The sequence below is a fragment of the Pelmatolapia mariae genome, linkage group LG23 (assembly GCF_036321145.2).
Source record: "Pelmatolapia mariae isolate MD_Pm_ZW linkage group LG23, Pm_UMD_F_2, whole genome shotgun sequence".
Lineage (NCBI taxonomy): Eukaryota > Metazoa > Chordata > Actinopteri > Cichliformes > Cichlidae > Pelmatolapia > Pelmatolapia mariae.
The window spans coordinates 37,417,111-37,437,921 of record NC_086246.1 but is presented as its reverse complement, the minus strand read 5'-3'; the positions used below and the strand labels follow the sequence as shown (position 1 = coordinate 37,437,921).

General features: G+C 41.5%; 2 protein-coding genes across 4 annotated transcripts; one reads left to right on the top strand and one right to left on the bottom strand.

The window, feature by feature from the left end:
- The first annotated feature begins 326 nt into the window (after window positions 1-326).
- Window positions 327-15,715, top strand: bcl6aa (BCL6A transcription repressor a). Of its 3 annotated transcripts, XM_063465944.1 has the most exons (10): window positions 327-965; window positions 7,891-7,983; window positions 11,372-11,543; window positions 11,635-11,856; window positions 11,965-12,915; window positions 13,200-13,381; window positions 13,467-13,634; window positions 13,719-13,849; window positions 14,094-14,231; window positions 14,672-15,715. In XM_063465944.1, exons 1-10 carry the CDS (start codon window positions 938-940, stop codon window positions 14,813-14,815), a joined length of 2,229 nt encoding a protein of 742 aa, XP_063322014.1. In that variant the 5' UTR covers window positions 327-937; the 3' UTR covers window positions 14,816-15,715. The 3 variants fall into 3 exon arrangements, with proteins under 3 accessions (XP_063322014.1, XP_063322016.1, XP_063322015.1); XM_063465946.1 differs by lacking the exon at window positions 7,891-7,983 and having other exon boundaries at window positions 328-965; XM_063465945.1 differs by lacking the exons at window positions 327-965; window positions 7,891-7,983 and adding an exon at window positions 9,415-9,543.
- A 1,787-nt stretch (window positions 15,716-17,502) lies between these two features.
- smx5 lies at window positions 17,503-20,600 on the bottom strand. The gene is made up of 5 exons (XM_063466257.1): window positions 20,525-20,600; window positions 20,267-20,334; window positions 18,880-18,910; window positions 18,707-18,766; window positions 17,503-17,958 (listed from the first exon to the last, which is right to left on the bottom strand). Exons 1-5 carry the CDS (start codon window positions 20,525-20,527, stop codon window positions 17,833-17,835), a joined length of 288 nt encoding a protein of 95 aa, XP_063322327.1. The 5' UTR covers window positions 20,528-20,600; the 3' UTR covers window positions 17,503-17,832.
- Window positions 20,601-20,811: the final 211 nt, after the last annotated feature.

Here is a 20,811-nt window from a genome sequence, read left to right as displayed (position 1 = left end):
CTTGTCAGGGCGTTGCTCCCTAATTTTGTCTCCTGCTGAAACATTGCTGACCTTCCTGTTGGGTGTGCCATGTTGGAGTGACAGCTGGTGTGATGTAATAACACCCCCTCCAGTAGACAAGTTATAAAGAGCAATATCTAGTTCCATGGATTGAGATAAGCTTAGGTAGATTAATGCTCGGGACACTGAAATGTTTGTTGTATAAAAGCTCTGTTTATAAAACAATGTGTCATTGCCCTATATGAAAAACTGATCTGGCAGATGGCCCGAGTTCCTCCATGTTAAAGGCACTGCTAGTCTATGGTTTGTGCTGCTATGGCTTAATGGGATTTAAGACTCTTCATTCAAATGAATTATATATAGAAAAACTGGGATTATTTTACAGGCTGTTAATCTCTCTCTCTCTCTCTCTCTCTTTTTTTTTTTTTTTCAAAACTGAGCCTGCCCCACGGTTTTAGCATTCGTGGAAAAGTGGAGCGACTGTGAGTGCTACAATCAATGAACGCTAGAGTGCAGGCGCCCTATCAGCTCAGAGAGCCAGAGAGATGCCCTGTGGACCATTTCACTAACGTGAAGCGTGCTCAGTCGATTTGACTCACTTCAGCCCCGCTGCCGTGCCTGCCTTTCCAGAAGCGTTCCCATCCTGCTCCACAACGACAGACACGAGGCTTCGCCAGAGCTTCTCCATCACCGACAACTCACCGCTTCGGTGCCCTTTTCCAGCTTCATCCCTTCAAGCTTTGGCTGCTTGCGACTCAGGAGCGAGGCTTTGGTACCGGTCTGCCTCAGCATCCCGGATCATCCAGCTACTTGCCAGACAAATAAAACTCTGGTGAAAACAATTCTTAAAGCTACAGCAGAGGCGCTTCCGGTTCCTTAACTGAGCGTGCAGTTCAAAAATCAGCGCCGCCACCCGATTCCCACTACACATCCCATCATGCCTCACTCCTTCCAGCAGAAAAAAGGTGAGTAAAAAATGGAAAAAACTGGGTGCTGCTGCTGGTTAATGAATGACGATTGTAGCTTTGCTGAAAAGGGAAGAAATGATCAGCAAACTTTTAATTAATTGAAATGTGTTTGAAATTTCTGAATCTGTTGAATGCTAATTTACTTTTGTCCATCGTACAAGAGACAAAGATATTCCAACAGGTTAAGAAATAACATTACAAGCATATAAAATAGCATTTTAGCATTTTGCTAAGTTATCATTATAAACTAAATCCCTTTGTTGGATCTTCTAATTGTATTTAATTTGGCTTCTGAGGTAGGACAAGCTAACCTGATTGAAACTATTTCCCTTTTATTCATCATTCATAAGTCAAAGTAAGAACATCATACCTCAGCAGGATGGCAGACAGCCAAACACTTTGACAGGAAGGCCAGAAACTGTTTGCTAACACCTGTATTGATAAATTTCCATACATCTTTCATGTCAGTCAGTTAATCTCTGAGATCAAATCAATATACTGCTGAATTGTCTGCGCAGCCACAACATGAACAACCATGCAAAGTAACAAAAAAGGACATACAGTGAGTGCAGGTCATGATAAAACAACTGACATCTGATAAGCAAATGGAAGTACCGACTCCAATAAATAATGCCCTCACAGCTTTTATCTGCAATATGTAAAAACATGTAAAATAGACATTTAGCGCAAGCAAAGATACGATATGAGCAATTTCAGGGAGCTTTTTGATTCACTTTTGATTTTCATGCCAAGTGTACACTCCAAAAATCTTCTCGTGAGTGCACAAAGAACACAGAATAAAACAAAGGTGAGTGGTTTAGATAAATCTATGTTCTGCAAAAGCTAAACTCTTGGGTGTAATGTTTTGTTTTACAGTTAAAAGAACGTTAGCGCTCGGTGCAATCCACACTTTGGTTGGAAAATTTGGTCTTTTAATTTTCTGTTATGTGGTGATGTGTACTAAGAACTGTTTGTGGTCCCGTGCATGCAGAGCACAGCATCTCTGAGAGTGCAGCAGATATCAAAGGTAGCTGTGTGTGTGATGTAGAGCAGATAACAATTATAAGAATGTGTCGAGCGCAGGATCTGTCACAATATGAACTTCCACCTGGCATTTCCTGGGCTGTGGAGATGCTTTTAATGAAGGCACAAAGGGATGCAGTATATGTTAGTGTTACTAACTTTAAATCAAAAATGCATGCACTGCCAAAAAAAGAGAGCCTTTATTTTGAACTCGGTCAAATGGTTAATGAGGTGTGACGCTTATAGGAGCTGATTTTTTTTTCCAGCAAAAATAATCCGTGGGAGTTTTTCTTTTTTTTCTTTTTTAATCATTCAGAACAAAGAGCTGTCTAGTTTTATATATTAACTGGGTGTGGGTGCTGATGAGGCAGTCAGTGTCGTGAGAAAATGAAACACATTTTGAGAAAACTTGCACATACTTTTTTAAGCTTTGCCTGGAAAAAAAGAAAGTCATGGCACTTTCTTTGTTTGCATATTAACATTCGAAATGTAAATGTGCATTAATAAATTATGCACGATATTTTCCTTGATATTTTATTTACATTAAATGCTGGAATTATCTTCCACTTGAATCCACGTCAGCACCCAGAGTTTTCTGACTTCTGGGGCTTGGTGGGATTGCTTTCATCCCACGTTTCCACATTGGATTTAAATCCATTTACTGCTTCGACTGGAAGATAGCACATAAAAGCTGACGTAAAAATATAGTTGTATACTAATAGAGGCTGGCAACAATGGATGCGGATGTGGAATCTCGACCAAAACATGAGGGCTAATGTCAGAGCTCCTGTGTTTGTAACGAAAGGCGTTTTATATTTGGAACTGCAGTGACTTCCCATATCTGGATTTGAGGTAGTTAAAAATGTATATTAGTCTAACAAGAATTTTACCCAGGACTGCATTCATATTTTAGGAGTTTTCTAGCACAGAAGCAGCAGAGACAGGGAGCTGAAGTGCTGGATGTGTTGAGTGCACTGTTGCTGCTTTGTACGTAGCTCTTGTTGAACTGTGGCCTAGAGCTAGGTGTGTGTAATTCCTGTTTAGCCAGCCCTGTAGACCAGTATCAGCAGTTGGCACTGGATACAGGCGGCTACTTTGACCTGGCAGTGGAAGCAGTGCAACATGTGAGGATTTGATATGGTGGAAATCAAAATTGGGCCACAGCATGATGGAGTGTGAGGGCAAGAGAGAGGAAAAACCAGCAAAGGCAGAGCTGCAACAGTTAAATGGGGGAGGAGTGGGGGGCGACGTGAGAGCTCAGTCCCCGCTAACAAAACACACTGCTGCGACTGCATCTGTGTGGAGTGAATTTCTACAAACTCATGTTTGCAGCAGTGCTCCCACTGAGTGTTCCCCTTCAGTTTTACTTTTACTTGACAAACGCTTTAGCGTCGCTGTGCAGTGGGAGGGAACATTCAGAACATTCACAAGAATTCAAACTGGTTTAGCAGCTTTGAGCTCGGACCGTTTACATCCCCGCAAACCTGTTGACAGGGGAAGATTCCATCAACACAGTGGAAATACACTCCAAATGTTAGCTCTGTCGCCTAAACAGTGAGAACGGCAAGCTTGGAATTAATCGTTCTGAACCTGTGCGCTGGGCACTTTCACAAAGGTCTATTTACAGTGCATCGCTTTTAACACGAGACACTGAAATCACTGGTTGCCATTAGCTGAGACAGCGTGTTTGTGTTTTCTCACTGTGTCACCAAAGAGCTGAACAATGTCTCAATTACGTCCAATCACAGTGTGAAATTAATATGCTGAACTGCAGAAGCAGGTGTTTTCCAGAGACGCAACACAGCAGTGCTTCCCTACCCACCGCATCCCAATCAAATAAACTTAAGTTACTTTTCATCCATGCAACATTAAATTTTAATGTGGAATTAACTAAATTGATGTAAAACAGTGGAATTCTGTGCATTTTGATGCCTTTGAGGGGAAAACATTAACCTATGTGCATGTGCAGATTTTTATGTTACAATTCAGCATTTCTTCTCTGGTGAGACTTGCATGAGCTTGACTAACTGTAAAACTTATATTCTTTACAGCAGATTACCAAAAAGGTGTTCAAATAAAAATAGTTTATTAAGATCAAAACAGGAACAAAAGAAAAACACCCAAACAACTAACACTATTACAATGTAACACTTCTGTTATATACAGCAAATTACCATACTTTAAATAAGCATTAAAATAATTGTATAATGACAACCAAACAACTGATGTTATTATACTGTACATAATAAATAACCATGAATTTACAGTAAGAAATTATAGCGATTTTATTGGAACATTGAAATGAGTTTAACAGCAACCCAACAACTAGCAGCACTGTAAAGCTCGCATTTTTACACAGCAAATTACCGTCATTGTTTTATTGAAAGAAACCGTTTTTTGAGATAATAATAGAAATATAAAAATGACAGATTATGATACCACAAGATTCATATTCTAGGGAGCAAATAGCTGTAATTTTCTTACAGTAAGACTCAATTGAAAATATAACAGGCCCATTAAAATAATAGTATAATGTGATCAAAACCTGATAATATTGTATGGCACAGCAAATCATTATTTTCTAGTAAGAAGCTGCTTATTGAGATTATAGTGGGAACATTAAAATAACAGAAAGCCTAAAATGGAGTAGATAACATCTTAGAAGCAGCCAAATGTTGTGTCAGTATTTAACAGGAAGATCTTCTGTTCATTTTGTCAGTGTTTAGGTCAGTTTGCATTCAAAAAGCTGATCTTTTTATCTATCCATTTGGGAGTACAGTGGTTATGAATCCAGTGCACATGCCAGAACACACAGACAAAACAAAAATGCTGCGATACGAGAAAGGAGCCTTGAAAAATTTCCAGTGCACTTCCAGCATACCAAGATCTACAGCGTGATGCTAACTAATAGGTGTTGTGACAGTAGAGCAGGAAAGGGGGGTCGATTCAGAGAGATGGTTCTTATTGGATCATTATGGAGGGTGGTGCAAAGAAATAAGACCCACTTGTTTACCATTTCAATCCTTGCGCTAAAGCTGCCTGTCAGAATGCGGATACCTCTATTAAAATACAAAACTGAATCCACATGGAGATGCATAACAAGGCTTTGAAAAGTAATGTCTGCAAAAGTTGTTTCCAAATTTAACAAATCCTCATGTGCACATAGAACTCGAACGCTTTGCAGCCCTGGGCGTGTGAAAGAAAATGCAAGCCCTCACATTATGAAGATATGTGAAGATGGTAGAGATTGCCGCATGCTTCCACTATTTATTCTCATGTTCCGTGGAAGAAACTGACCCATCAACCAGCAGATGGCACACTGGCAGGAGACTGTTTTCGGTATGTGTGGAAAATTCCAACAAGTTCGACTCTGCAGACTGCATTCCTGGCTCCTCTCGGCTGGCCTTGAGAAAGTCCTGAATCTACATGCTTTGATATGACTAAATTGGAATTCTAGCCTACCATCACGCCTCTGCTCTGACTATAACCTTAGCATGTAGCTTGCACAGGCAAACTAGTGAACTCAAGGTTATCCACATAGGCGCACTGAAGAAACTTGCTCCAAAACTTACTTTTCTTGCAAGTGGAATGATATTTTTGGTTTGGAAATAACATGATAAAAAAAAATCTTTTTCAAAGCTTTTCAGGACCTCTAATGAACAATGTAAAAAATACACTGATGACTATTTAGGAAGCACCCTTTGAATAAAATGCATTTGCAAAAATGGTCATGATCGCTTTTTGTTATGAACATATAATCATTGTTCTCCTTTTAGATAAAAGTGAACATCTGCAAGCTCTTTATCTCTGTGATTCTGAGCTGCTGGTAATCTTCGTGTGTGTGTGTGTGTGTGTGTTTAACCTTGTCAAGGGGCACGAAAACCAACGTTCAAACTCGAGCGTGTGAGTACAGACACACGCGGCAGTATTGTTGCAAACAGACATGATTTCACGTCACAATATGACTCGTCTGTTAATTAAAAAAGCAAAAGGCAAGATTCTGAGCAACGTGAGCTCATCGTTACCTGCACAGGAAGTCTTTTGAAGTGAATTTATTTATTACACCTCATGTTGCTGTAGATCATGCATGCAGTACGGTGTGTTTACGATCACCTCATCAAACGGAGGATCAAGGAAGACGTACAAATGCATACAATAAGATGTGGAAAACAAACCCTTTTTACTGCCACACTGCAGTCGTGCCACAATTCAGACCTGCAGTAGTGATTGTGTTTTACAAAGAGAAACTTAGTTGTGGACAAACGCAGAAAGAAAAAAAAATGCTTCTGGGATGCATGGAGTTAAAAAAGTGAAACTCAACAATATAAAAAGAAATTCTTTTAAAGAAAGGAACTAAAAAGACCTCTGTAGCTAACAGCATTATCTGTTTGGTGTTACAGTGCGGTTGCATCATGCCTCTCAGAACAAAACTCCACACTCACATCTTTGCTGACAATGAACACTGAAGTTGGCAGAAATTTGCTGTGAAACGAGACAAAAGTGTGCAGTTTATGAAAAAAAAAGTGAGGCAACCTCCGGGCCTCAGGCTTTTGTCAGTGGGCATTTCTATTCAATGACCTATCATGCTCCAAGTATAGGCAATGATACGGCTTAGAGACGTTTCACATTGTGTCAGAAGTGTACAAGATTTTTTTTTAAATGTGCAGCTGTTACTGGTCGGTCAGACTTGAATCACTGTCACAGCCTGTTTATATTGTCTCTGAACGGCGTGGTGCTCAGACAAAGGAGCCGAGACCCAGACGTCACAAACGCTTGTTTAATTGTACAGCCTGAAAGAAGATCAAGGATTAACCGATAAACTGTTCATAACGCGATAATACACTATCAGTTCAGACGGGGGCATATTGATCAGCCACTCAGCACTGTCTCTCTGTCCTCTGTAAGTGGGTCATTTATTTTTGCTAGGAACTGGTTGAGTAAAAGTTTGCCAAGGATTTGCAGTAATTATCTCTTCCTTCTATAGCCGGGCACAGCATGGGGCCTTGGTAAATTACACATCTCTCTCCGAACTCCTGGATGGTTTATGGCCGTGCATTATGCATAACTGTGCTGGAGCGCCTTAAACATCCCCCAAGTGGATTGAAATAAAGTTGACGCTGCTCTTTGTTTGGAGCTCAACATAGTCTTTATTTGGCAATGCTGAATCGGAGATTGCTGTAAAAGCGTGCGTCTTAATTATTTTGGAGACTCCCCCCCTCCTCTCCCCAATGGTTTGTGAACACCTGGAGTGTTTTTAGTGGGATGCCGGATCCAGATGGGCGGATGCTCGGGCAATCCACGGGGAAATGATGGTTACAGAGTGTGTCGCCATGCAAAGGGTTAATAAAAAAGAAAGAAAGAAGGAAAAGAAAAGGAAACGCAGTTTGTTGTTCGCTGAATTCAGAGGTAAAGGGCTGTGAAAAAGCAATCTGTGGTGTCAGATATTTTAAAACTATTTTCTCTCAGAAAAATTTGACCTGTGGAGAATAAGAAAAAACGTGTAAAGAAACTCTGAATTTTATACAAATGCATTAAATTACAAAAATTTAAAAGATAGACTACAAAGACTTTATCTAAAGCTAGAAAGAAGGAGAAATGTACTGACTGTGTGGATAGCTTTATAAAATAAAATACAAATCCACATAACAAAGCTGTGTGTTCCACTAAAATGGATCTTCAGTCACTCTTTGCCCTTTAATATTTACAGTAAATGCACATCAGACACGTTATTTGAATATTTAATCAGTGCTACCCACTACATATCTCATAAAACACAAGAGAAACCACAAATGTGAATTACTTGGAGACTTGTGTCTCTTCTTTCGAGGAGACATTAGTCTGTTATTCATTCGACCTAATATTTCCAATAATTACTGTTATTTTGTGTTATATTCTCCAGCTCAGCAAATGCTCCTTCTGTGCCAAGGAGTGAACGGGATGAGAAAAGACGGGGAATCCGTGGTTTGGAATCACCACAAGCAAAGTTTCCAGGGTGAGTCACTGACAGTAAATGCTAGCCCACAAACTCATGAAATGAATAGTACTTTTCAGTTATTGGCATCCCCTAAACGAGACCCAGAAGCCAACTATTAGCGAGTAATAAGCGCATAAATTCACACCACTTCTCCCCTCGATGTAGGGATGTAATAAATCTACACACTTGGTTCTAGTTTCACGCAGACGCCCAAGTGCTGCTGCTAGTTTCAGATGAGGAAAGCACCAAGTAAAACACACTTCCAGTAGGCTGAGGAGTTTATTCTTGCCCAACTCTGTGAAATGATGCAACAGGGAGTACACATGCCTTAAATTAAAAAAAAAAAAAAAGTAGAGTGGGGGGAAGAAAATCACAGCAATGCATTTAATTAATTTTCCAGGAATCTTTCACTTTGCATTTAAAGTGTGCACATCACCTGACAGGCATCCTCCCCTTCCCAATTAATCCCAGTAATCCAATCAGAAAAACAGGACAAGTACATGCAGCATGAAACAGAATACAAGTTCCCCGTCTATAACATTATAATAGCGCCAAAAACACACCACCTATGAGCCTGACATCTCACCTCCTCACATAATTTAAAACGTTATTAAAAATATAAATGCATTCACTCCTGTGCAGTCTTCTTCCTCAGCTCACCTCATGCTTTCTGCAAGTTTCCTACACAATCTCAAAGTTCATTTACCGAAGCTCTCAATTACTAGCAGCTGTTTTAGCGACAATCCGCTCAGATTCACCTGCTTTTAAAGCAAAAACCAAAAGGCAGAGGCAGTGCAAGAAACCGCTATGCGCGCATGAGAATATCACAAGAAAAACTCTCAACCTACCGAGTGAAAAATCTGATTAACTGAAAGAAAAAAACCCACCCCAAAAACAAAACAAGTGGCATCCACACTGCTCAACAGGCTGCCTACAGTACTTGTGAATAATAAATCTATCGAAGCTTTCCTTTTGCAACAAACCCCCGGTGGTGACTCGATATATTCTCCGTCTATGTGGTCACAGCAAACCTGCAGGAAACCAAAAAGAAAAAAGAACCGTGGATATGGAGAGGAGCGAGCCTGTCCGCATGGGCCTAATTAAGAGGGCTGTCTGTGTGCTGTACATGTACTGTCTGTGTGTTAAATGCGACGACGGGCAGCCAAACGATGCGCTGCTTAAGTCATGGAATATAAATTAGTTCTGAGAATTTCGGGGGCCGGGTTTAAGGAACTGGTGACGTCGCCTGCTCGACGTCCTGTGACTGCGGATCGAACCAAAAGGCGGGGGATGTGGCTGCTAAATGTTCAAATTTTTAAAAAATTATACACATTTTTGCGCTTGTTTAAACGCTGCTTTTAAGTTTTCTCGCCGTGAGAGCCGCTTTGCGTGAAAATCGGCGGGATATCTGCTCTGGAAACGGGTTGTTTTAACTCGCAGTTCGGGAGGTCCCTCTCCCCTGCCCCGGGAGAGTGGTACGGTCCGGGGCTCAAATTCCGAGAATTGTGCTCGTCTGATTCTTAGAACTGGGGTTCTTAGAAGTGGTGATGCAAGAAGTTTCTAGGAAAGCGCTACCAGGTGATTTTTTAAATTCCATATTATTTTTTTTCTGCTTTAATTTGGCGCGAAGTTGTTATGTGTTATGTGTTGCTGCTGTTTTCGACATGTATGCCGGTGCTTTGTGTGCTTGTTGGGCTGTTTGAGGGGCTGTGACAGCGCGAGCGGCTGCTGCTCTCAGCCCGGTCGCGCGCTCGCAGTGAGGCGGCGGGGCTGAGAGCGGCGGCCGCCGCTGAGCTCCGGCTCGCGACGCTCGCGCTGACAGCCCGTCCTATCAGGAGGCTGTAGTTACGGCGGGGCTGGATGAGCGTGTGCCGCCCGGAGCTCGCGTGAAATCAGGTGTCCGGGCGGTTGCGATCGCTCTCGCCCTGTGATTCACTTTGAGTGGGCTCGCTGCGCTGTCACACGAACTTTGCTGGCAGCGTGGCAGCCGCAGGTTCTCAGCGTTTTTCTTTTTTCCTCCGTAATTTGCTCTAATGGAGCGCAAAGAGCTGCGCACAGCGAGCCCCGCTGTTACCGTAACACTGGAGCGGAAATATTAGAGTTGGAAGGTGTGTGTGTGTGTGTGAGAGAGAGAGAGAGACATTGAGTGTGTGTGTGGTTTTTTTCCGCGGCAGAGGCTACAAGTTGTCTCTCATGTTTCCACTGTGACAGCTCGCTGCATGATAACCAAACTACGCCGAGTTGAGAGCTTTTCACCCAGACGCGCGCAGTTTCGGTTGTGCAGTAATTTACGCGCAGTCTGAGACGAGAGACCCGAGAAATGAAAATAAAACTACAGATATTTTTAGATTTAAAAATAAATACAAATGCGTCCTATCATTGAAATGAAATTTAAAAGCTGTGATACTCCTCGGAGGTTTTCTGTTTCACAGGAGGGGGGGGGATACTGAAGAAAGTACTTCATGATTGGCCATCAGTCACTTTAAGGTGCATTCTGTTCTGGTTCTATTTTCGGACGTGTCTAGTTACACTGAAGTAAATATCCGGTTATGAGTCCCCTGCCGTTTCGTGAAGCCGATTCTTCCTTCAGTTAATTAAATGTTAGTTTTTTGCTCTCGTGCAGTAATTGACCCAGAAATGCGCTTAAAGACATGCGCTGCGCAGCGCTGCGCTGCGGGGCTTCACCGGTTTTACCACAGCAAACAAGTCAAACTCTCACTTGTGTTACCCTCCCAGCTGCACCGGTGTGAGTTTTAAAAAAGTGCCATGGTGAGGACATCTTGCGGATGAATTTAAAATTTGGAGGTTATTTGTGTGCCAACAAAAAGTTTAGAGTAATAACTTAGTCGAAACGATTCGCTTTTATTTGTACAGCTGCGAATGCGCTGAAGGAGAGCCCCAACTCTGAGACCACAATGCCCATCTTACAGCTCATTAATGCGTAATGCGCAGGTGTTTTGTCTTAAAAATGTACAAGTTTTAATGACCAACATGAACTTTTCTCTTTCTGTGGAGTGTATTTAAACCGTGCACATTTATATCGTCTGGAGGTCTGGATGCTCTTAAAATGCTCACGTGTGTAAAGGAGTTTGTTGCATTGAGCTGTTAACCAGAGGTTCAGAGAGAGAAAGTGAGGGGGGGGGGGGGGGGAGAAGAGAAATGACTCCAAAGGAAGAAATTTAAATGTCTAGACAGTGTTTACTTAATAAATGGCGCCGCCTTCTGGTGATGTGCGTGCTGCCTTCGGAGGATCGTCAGTAACTTGAGCCCAAGTTCATCTACTTGAAGCACACATACTCTTTGTGGCACGGCAGCCAAATACAAGAATATTTTATTTAAACTTGTTTTATTTTTTAAAATTAGAATAATCTTTATGCTTTTGCTTTTTTTTCTTTTTTTTTTGCAGAACTTGACAAAATGGCTTGCGCAGCAGACAGCTGCATACAGTTCACGCGCCATGCAAGTGATGTTCTGCTCAACCTGAACCGGCTGCGCAGTAGAGACATCCTCACAGATGTCACTATCCTGGTCAACAGGCAGCAGTTTCGTGCACACAAGACCGTTCTCATGGCTTGCAGGTGTGTGAAACTAAAATCGGCTTTTGTGCTGTTCTATTTCTTTTGAACAAGTGACTGATCTTTGCATGTCTGCTCCTTTCGTTTGCTGCAGTGGGCTGTTTTACACTATCTTCACTGACTCCCACAAGTGCAACCTTAGTGCTATCAGTCTGGACCCAAAGGTGGACCCAGAGGGCTTTGCCATCCTGCTAGAGTTTATGTACACCTCCCGTCTCACACTAAAGGAGAGTCTGATCATGGCTATCATGAATACAGCTATCTACTTGCAGATGGACCACGTTGTAGACACCTGCCACAGATTCATCAAATCCAGGTGGGTGGAAGCCAGTTTTGTTTTGTTTGTGTTTTTTAAATTGCTGATAAGAATAAATCCATGGTTATGAGTACCTCCATGTTTACAGCATCCTCGTTCTCTTCACAGTGATCCAACTGCCAAGCTGCCTAGAGACGAGTTTCTGGTCAGTCCCTTGGTTTTACCTCAGGATGTCCACGCTTACAGAGCCCATGATGTTGTTGACAGTTTGCACAGCCGCGTAGCTCCGTTCAGGGACGGGAGACCCTACGGTTCAAACATGTTCAGCGGGGTCAGCACCCCCAGCAACTACCATCTCTACGGGCAGTTTCCCATGCCAGGATTCCCCTTCCCTCTCTGCAAGCTGGCCGATACCAAAAATGCTTTTGCTGACCTCTCAAAGAGCAGCATCCACCACAAGCACTGTCCTCCGCATGACAGCGGCATCAGGGCAGACTACAGCAGAGCCATTGGCACAAACTCCTCCGGCATCATTCACTCCACCACCTATGCTTCCAGGGAGGTAGTGAGAGACGATGAGATGAGGAAAGAGAGCCACGAGGGGGTCAGCCAGTCTGTCGGTTTCAGCACAAGGAAGCGTGCATTTCCCATGTTGTCCCTTGAGCACCAGAAAGACTTGGGCAAAGAGCACGCTCCTCAGGCCGAGGAAGATCTCATCCATCAGCACTATCCCCTGGGAATCTCCGCTGGACGCAAGAGCCTCATGAGCAGCCCGCAGAGCCCCCTCAAATCAGACTGCCAGCCCAACTCCCCGACAGAGTCCAGCAGCAGCAAGAACGCCAGCCTCTCCCAAGCTGCTGGAGCGCAAACGCCACAAGGCACGCAGGACCCCAAAGCTCGCAACTGGAAGAAGTACAAGTTCATTGTGCTGAATCAGAGCGCCAAGGAGGACAAGGTGGGGTTAAGGGATCCTGGGCTTCACTCACCTCAACGCCTCGCCCTGCAACCCTACCTCCACCCCAGCGACTCGGAGAACCTCGACCCACAAACGACGAGCAAGAGCAACAGCGAGGATCTACCAGTACCCCAGGCTAGTCGTCTCAACAACATCATTAACAGGTGGGTTTTTGTTTGACACGTACACATCTGCATGCTTTAAACAAAACAAGGAAATGTATAGTTGAGGTGATTTAAATGACACACTGGGCAGATTTTAAGATTCTTTATGAGCACATAATATTTCTTTTTCTTATAAAAAAAAAAAACAGGCATGAAGTGAAATTCAGTGTTTGTAAATATCAGGCAGGATAGTTGTAGGATTTTTATTTTTGTAATAAAATTTATGTTGGAAGAATCTGATTTGAAATGTCTAACTGGATTAGTTTTCGATTTTGTGTCTGCAGTGCGCTTGAGGGGTCTCTGAGGAATGGCGATGGCCACCCTCCACACTACCTGAACCGCCTCACGTGCTCGTCCTGCGGCTCCCAGTCCCCGCAGCACTCGGAAGTCTGTCCCAACAACTCCAGGTCCCGTCTATCAGAGGAAATGTCAGAGCTTCATTCAGAATATTCAGACTCCAGCTGTGGTGAGTTTGGGATTTCTTTTCACCTCCAAAATGAATCTGAGCGCTTTCGGAGCACAAGTCAACATCAGATTTTGCTCTTAAACAGAAAACGGCACGTTCTTCTGTAACGAATGCGACTCCAAATTTGCTGAAGACGAAGCTTTGAAACAACACATGCTTCAAGTACACAGCGACAAGCCATACAAGTGCGACCGCTGCCAAGCTGCTTTCCGCTACAAGGGCAACCTGGCCAGCCACAAGACTGTCCACACAGGTAAAAGCAATTCACGAGTCTCATTTATCTAACTCATCGGCTTTAGAGGCTGCTGAAATCTAAAGTGCTGATTCTTGTTTTCAGGAGAAAAGCCGTATCGCTGTAATATCTGTGGTGCTCAGTTCAACAGACCAGCTAACCTCAAGACTCACACTCGCATCCACTCAGGAGAGAAGCCATACAAATGTGAGACGTGTGGAGCTCGTTTTGTACAGGTAATTACACCCTTACATTTTTTTTTTTTTTTTTTAAACCCAAGCTGGTCTTACAAAAATTTTTCCCTCTCTATTGTGTTATCAGCTAATAGTGCTAATGCTCGGATCTGAGCTGTAATTATGGGCAGCTGTAATCATATTTAGCTCGACAGGAGCGCCCATAGATGTGCTGATATAAAACGTGATGTCTGAAAAGTTTAATTTAAGTTTCACTCCCACTTTTTTTTTTTTTCTCTCTCTCAAGGTTGCTCATCTGCGCGCTCATGTGCTGATCCACACGGGCGAGAAGCCATACCCATGCGAGATCTGTGGAACCCGCTTCCGTCACCTGCAGACGCTGAAGAGCCACCTCCGCATACACACAGGCGAAAAGCCCTACCATGTAAGAATGATACTTTAACCTCCTAAGACCTGAACCCTTCCATGGCATGCATTTTTAATTTCTCTTTGATATTTGGGCACGTTGGGATCTGATGAATGTAAAAACAAAGAATTTCCAGTTTTGTTTTGGTTTTTGTTTTTTTTTGGTTTTTATTATTATTATTTATTTTATTTTTTTTACCTGATTTTTGTTTCTGAGAGAAATGAGATCCACATATAAGGACATTTGTTTTAAATTTCGATAGAACAGTGGCAGTATAATGTCCTCGTATCTGGATATCAGGCCGTTGTAGAGCAAAATGTATTATTTTAGTCTAGACATCCCAAAATGTGATGTCCACATACATGGACGCCACGTCCTAGGAGATTAAAGTTAGAAACCTCCTGAGTTGAGTCCAACCAAAGCGAGTGAAAATAACGCTGCTGCGCTTTCTTTTTCAGTGTGAAAAATGCAACTTGCACTTCCGCCACAAGAGCCAGCTACGGCTGCATCTTCGACAGAAGCACGGCGCCATCACTAACACAAAGATCCAGTACCGTATGTCCACAGCAGACATGCCCACTGACTTGACGAAAGCATGCTGAGCCAGATGAAGGAAGCAGCTTAAAGGAGGCAATCTTGACCTTGGCATTTATGAACCCCAACTTGTACAATCATCCAAAATTGTAGTGCCACACTGTGTTTATTAGACATGTAAATTGGCTGCGTATGCCATTCTAAACGGGTTTCCACTACATGTGAACGTAGAGCCACATGGCATCTTAGTCACTTTATTGTTTCTATATAGATATAAATATATATATATATATATGTATGTGGGGAGTGTTTTTAAGCTTTGAAGGTACGTATATAAAAAGCTTTATTTTGTTGAGAAGGATGGAATGTAAACAATCAGTTTTTTGAAAAAAAAAAACAGTATTTTATATCAGAGAACTTACTTTTCTGAAAGTATTAAAAATTTTGACGGGTGGTACATATATTTTAAGATAATGGGATTTGCGGCTGTATAGAGTTGTCTATACATGATTTTTATGTAGATGTACGTACATGTTGTCAAGTTGCCATATTCACGTGAGCGGGGAATTAAAAAATAAATAATTGGATTTGGTGTAAAACATATCAGGTGTCTGCTGCTGTCTGAGGATGTGCATGAGGTACTCTCTAACCGGTGTCTGGTTCTGGCATACACGAAGTGGGCAACTGCATAAATATTGTGACATATTGTGTAATTATATCCGTGGGATTGCTCTCTGCGGGCAGAGCCAATCTAAGTGTTGAAATGCATTTCAAGGTACTGCTTTGTAACGACCAAGAAAAACATTTTGCTTCAAATGTATTCGTATAGGTGTGACTTCTGTTGGTTGATTTGTTTTTCATAAGTGAAGGTTTACAGTTTTGCTCATTGTTCTAGATCCTACGGTAAAAGTCGTGTAAATGTCGAGGTTTTTTTGTTTTTGTAGATACACTGTGTATTCAATGTGCCTTTCTCTATGGTGACTGAATTCCTCTCCATTCAGCCCAGCTCTGTTAAGGTACAACTCGAGGACGCCACTTGTCCTAAATCCCTGTTTGTGTGTGAGCGTGTGAGTGTATATTTTTAAATGCTTGTCACCAACCTTTGAACGTGCAGACTCATCATTGTAACTCTTCAGGACTTGTTTTCGGATTGGATTTTTTTTTTTTTTTTTTTTAAACTGCATTAAAATTATTGTAAAACCTTATAGATGTATGAATGTAAAATAAAGGTATTGGATTTCTATGTATTAACTCAAGAGTGAGCTCTTTATTATTTTTTTTTTCTTTCACTTTGTGTTCATGAGGAATGTCCCTCGATCTACGGGCACACAGATTTGACTGGTGTTCCTGAAACACCGGGCTGAAATTGGAAGGTGATGGCGGCGGTAAACTTAATCGAAAGTATTCACCGTGTCCTTTTCACTCAGTTTTCATGTAACATTTCAAACAATTGTACCTTCCACTCTGGTTACAGCTACAGACTCGAACAAGGATAAGAGAATGGAGAGACGATTTCAACCTTGTTTTTCGCTTTTGAACTCTTCTAAATATCCGTGTATTTTCAGGGTCGGCTCAGCCAGATTTTTCCATCTAAAACCAAGGAAAAAATAAAAGCTGTCAATAACTGAAACACTCATTTACCCCTGACACTTCCACTGTTTAACCCTGAAAGTGAACGAGTCGCTGGATGTTTCTGTGCTATAGTCATTTTTTTTTTTTTTTAAGTTAATTTCTGCCATGAATTCATTAGTACTGTACACCTCTCCTGCAACTTTTTACTGGAATTAGGCCATTGGTGGTGCAAGGATCAGAGGAAGCTGTGTGGGGAATATGCTTTAATTTTATTGTAATTTCCCAGTTGTAATCACTACAGTTTGATACTCCTGTGAAACACAGCAGACAGACAGAAACAGACGTACTGCTGCAGGAAGCTTGATGCCCAAAATGCTGAAGAAAACAGCAACAGCATGAAGGAGATCAGACGGGCCAACTCCTTTTTGCATAAAAAATTTTTTTAAATGACCATTAATGACATTAAACATCTCACAGCGTGAAAGTCATTAAAGTATTCTTCTGTAAAATGTAACAGGCTCATTTCAGTCAGCTCGGTAGCTGGAAGGACAGATCACAGCCTGCAGCAGTTTAATGTCTGCAACATGGAGTAACAGAAACAAGCACCGGTACCCTGGATGTTTGACCAGTTTGATTATTCACTGGAAAAAAACTTCAAAAATTTCTGGGTAAAATTTTCAAGGTTCATATTACTATGTGGGGATAAGTTACAGGACATGAAAAAAAAAATCCTTTTTGCCTACATTTGATACACAGATTACTGGCTGTGATTCTTTCTGGGACAAAAGTATTTTCTATTGCACTCATAATTCAATACTAATGAATGGAGCTTATGGCTGTGAAATGGAGATACAACACTCACATGTGTATAAAAGTTCAGACATGTCTAACAACTTCAGGCCCTAAAGAAGGACCTGGACCACTGATGCTTAAAAATGCTGAACAAAAGTAGATTTTGGCTTTAAATTGTGCTGCTTTGAGTGGGTCTAAAATTTTTTGGCTGCAATTTTTAAGCAGAGCTTAAATGTGATCGTCATCCCTGAAAATCTGACGTGGACACTCCAGTACTCAAAAATACTGGAATAGAAAAACAGTTCTTCAGCAGCAAAAACTCAAATCCTCCAACATGTCACCAAGATCATCCTAAAAAAAAAATAAAAATAAATCACAAACGTCATGAAAATATAAATAAAATAATGTTTATTTCCAAGAGGCATAAAAAAGCCACAACTTGATAAGCAAAGCATGCCTGTTATCATCAACATGAACATCACAGCAGGTTTCCTCTCTGGACTCTCTGATTAGTTTATTTCTATATTAAAAAAAAAAAAAGGGATCAAACGACGACGTCTAAACCGTCTGTGAGGTTAAAAAAACAAAAACTGCAAATGATTGATCCCCAGTGTCAAAGACACATTTTCAGAGACAAAGAGAGGCTCCACAAACTTAACCCAAAACCAGAACTACCCATTCATTGTTCTCCTTACCCCCCACCCCCCGTCCCGCAGCCCCATCACTGCTTCTGCTGCATGGCTTCTTTCCGTGCAGCGTCCTGCAGCAGCTGAGTGTCCACTTCATCTGCCGGCAGCTGAACGTAACGGACCACAGATCCACGGATGAAGCAGTTTTTCACAGACAGCTGCAGCAAATGAAAACAGTCAGTGTGAAGACAGACAGCCGTCACTCAGTGCTGGAGCTGCTGGTGAGCTTTAAGGAGTGCACATTCAAGGACTTTCCTAATGTCCGAACTCTGATTTTATGCAACTTTTAAATAAGGAGCTAAAGTTTATATTTATGTTCTTGGTGCTGTATTATAATGACAACAACACGGGGAAAAATATCTAACTTTTGTTTTTCCTCTTGACCTCATTAAAAACTGAGCAGCAGCAAAGGGAGCTCACATACATGATGAAAACAAAGACTGAAATCTTGAAAACTTTATTTGTTATAATATATGAAGAACATAATCCCTGTAAAAGATATTTGTGTAAACATATTTGTATAACTCGGGAGGAGCTGTTGTCTGTGTGTCTTTTTGGGGGGGATAATTGAGCCCCTAAATATTTATCATGCATCATTCTGTGTGGAAAACAGAAGTCCTATGCGTAGTTTCACCGCTGGAATATTCATCTAATCAAAAGGTTCATCAGGTAGAAGGGCAGCATCTCTACATTCTCACATGCAGCAGCAGAGAATGTAGTTTCTTTTACTGGTTGTACAGACCTCTGTAGCAGAACCTTAAAAACCTTGTAAGTACACTGCAACAGCCTTTTTTTCCTGTACATTGTAAAACTGTAAAAACCTGTTTAGCAGCGACAGCCTCATCTGTTTCTTTAGTCTTTTTCCCCCTGTATGAAATGTGGAAAGTCTCCAGAAGCAAAACTTACCATGTGTGGATATTTCTCCGGGTCTGTGACGCTGATGTCTGTGAGCTTAATGTTCAGGTACTGAAACACGCAAGCAGAGGACAGCGATGTGAAAACGGCATTTTAGTGAGCAATCGTGCAGAAATGTAAAAACTGAACAGCTTCCGTTTTAAAACAAATGAATTATTTCCAACCTGGTCAACAGAATGAAGCGTTCCACAGATGCTGAGGAGAGAAACACACACATTCATGAACATGACTCTGTTCACAAATACAAACCAAAATTGCTCAATTAATCTTTATGAGGCTTGGGAACAGCTCATCAATATTTGGGTGGAATTTACAGTCAGGTGTGCCCAGGTGAAGCAAACATGACTTCTGAGATTTTCTTTCTGACCTCAGGATTTCCATGCCAGTTATTGATTAATTTATGGGTATTTAATCATTTATTTCCACAGGTCTGGGTGGTGAAACAATAAGAATTATCACCAAAATATAATATTTTTAAAACATCTATGTTTTGTCCACATCTTCAGTAACTTGCACATATTTTAGAAGCTGTGCTGGAAACGACATGCAGCGGCACAAACCTGTTGTTTCATTTTAAACCGTCACTACTGACAGGCATCAGGACCCCGCTCCTGAGTTTAACCCCGAGAAGGGAACAGTTTGTGTTCAAGAAAGTCTCATTGTAGTTTGTTCGATCTGCTCAGTCTATGTCTATGAAAGAAAGCTCTGATACCACCACTGCAACACGGAAACAAAGCAGACAGGTTCGTGACTGTGATCTCACAAAACGTTTTACCCCGCTTCAATTTTATCCACAAAAGTTGAAGTAATGTTAAAACAAATGTAATTATGCGGCTGTGACCTGACAGGCTGCAACCTGGATTCAAAATCTTGCTTTAAGCTACATTTAGTCCAGTTTCAATCCTGTTTGAAGTCACTTCAGATTTTATTCAGAAAAAAAACAAAAAACAAAACACATCATCTCCAACAAGAAGTCAACCACGACAATCATTTCATCAGTCATCAGTGGTCATCAGTGTGACCTGTTACAAGAAATAAAACGTTCTGTGTTTTATGTCGACAGTTTCATGCAGATTAGTTCCATTTAAGCAGTGACAGCTACGGTAATACGTAATAAATATTTCAGTGCTGAGCTCATAATGAAGACTCAGAGCCCACTGATCGCTGTCTAAGGCCTTTCACTGATGACTGATTGCAGAAGTGCATAACATAACAAACTAACCTGGAACTCTAACCTCACAAACTGAACAACCACAGAGTAAAACACACAGGAAATGTTGTTAGCTTGACTTTCTGAGAATGTGTATGACTGAGAGTGAGCTGTTTGTGTTGGATTATTCTTGCAGAATTCAATAAAACGGAACTAAAGCTGAGAAGTATTAAAAACTGCTGCAATGAAATGAAAACTAATAAAAAAAAAATCAATATTCAAATTGTGACTGTAGGAGCGCTGCTGCGACTATCAACGAAGCTCCAAACAGCAATCGCCGACCAAACAACACAGGCCGGAAAACAGCAGGTTATGTGAGCGAATTGAACACGAATACTAACCTCAGGTCATTTTTGAGCTCCACCACGACGTCCTTCCCCACCAGCGACTTGAAAAACGAGTAAAAAAGCTGCGGAGCAGAAACACATGCTAACGTTAGCTGCACGATTAGCGTGGCGGCGGGTTGTTTGTTTTAAAAAGCTGACAGAATAAAGGTTACAGAGACACACCGAGGTGTGCTCGGGTCAGAGGCTCTCTCCTGCCGCACGTATCTGCTATAAACTCTACAGAAAAGTCATAATTTCGTCGTGATTCCTTACCATTCTTACTGCTGCCCTCTCCTAGCGGCGCGTCGCCTGTCGATGACGTAACAACCCCTTAATATTCCTGAGACACACCAGGGTGTAATTACGAAAGTTCGCCACACAGAGGCGACAGAGCTAAGCTCAACGTTCATGCATGGGAAACGTTGCTTGCACAGTTGTTTATCTAATTGACTTAATTTTATTGCGATTTCCAAAAAATACATTAATAAATAAATAAAAACTTCATATGAAAATATATTTCAGTTAAATAAAATAAAATATAATTTAAAGAGACAATAATA

Excerpts from the sequence above, each read along its gene's own strand:
- bcl6aa (XM_063465944.1), top strand. The coding sequence starts at position 938 with ATGCCTCACTCCTTCCAGCAGAAAAAAG. Across the intron at positions 13,850-14,093 it reads GTGGAGCTCGTTTTGTACAG|GTTGCTCATCTGCGCGCTCA; the intron begins GTAATTACACCC and ends CTCTCTCTCAAG. Across the intron at positions 14,232-14,671 it reads CAGGCGAAAAGCCCTACCAT|TGTGAAAAATGCAACTTGCA; the intron begins GTAAGAATGATA and ends TTTCTTTTTCAG.
- smx5 (XM_063466257.1), bottom strand. Across the intron at positions 18,911-20,266 it reads GAGCTCAAAAATGACCTGAG|CATCTGTGGAACGCTTCATT; the intron begins GTTAGTATTCGT and ends TTCTCTCCTCAG. Across the intron at positions 18,767-18,879 it reads CGCTTCATTCTGTTGACCAG|TACCTGAACATTAAGCTCAC; the intron begins GTTGGAAATAAT and ends TGCGTGTTTCAG.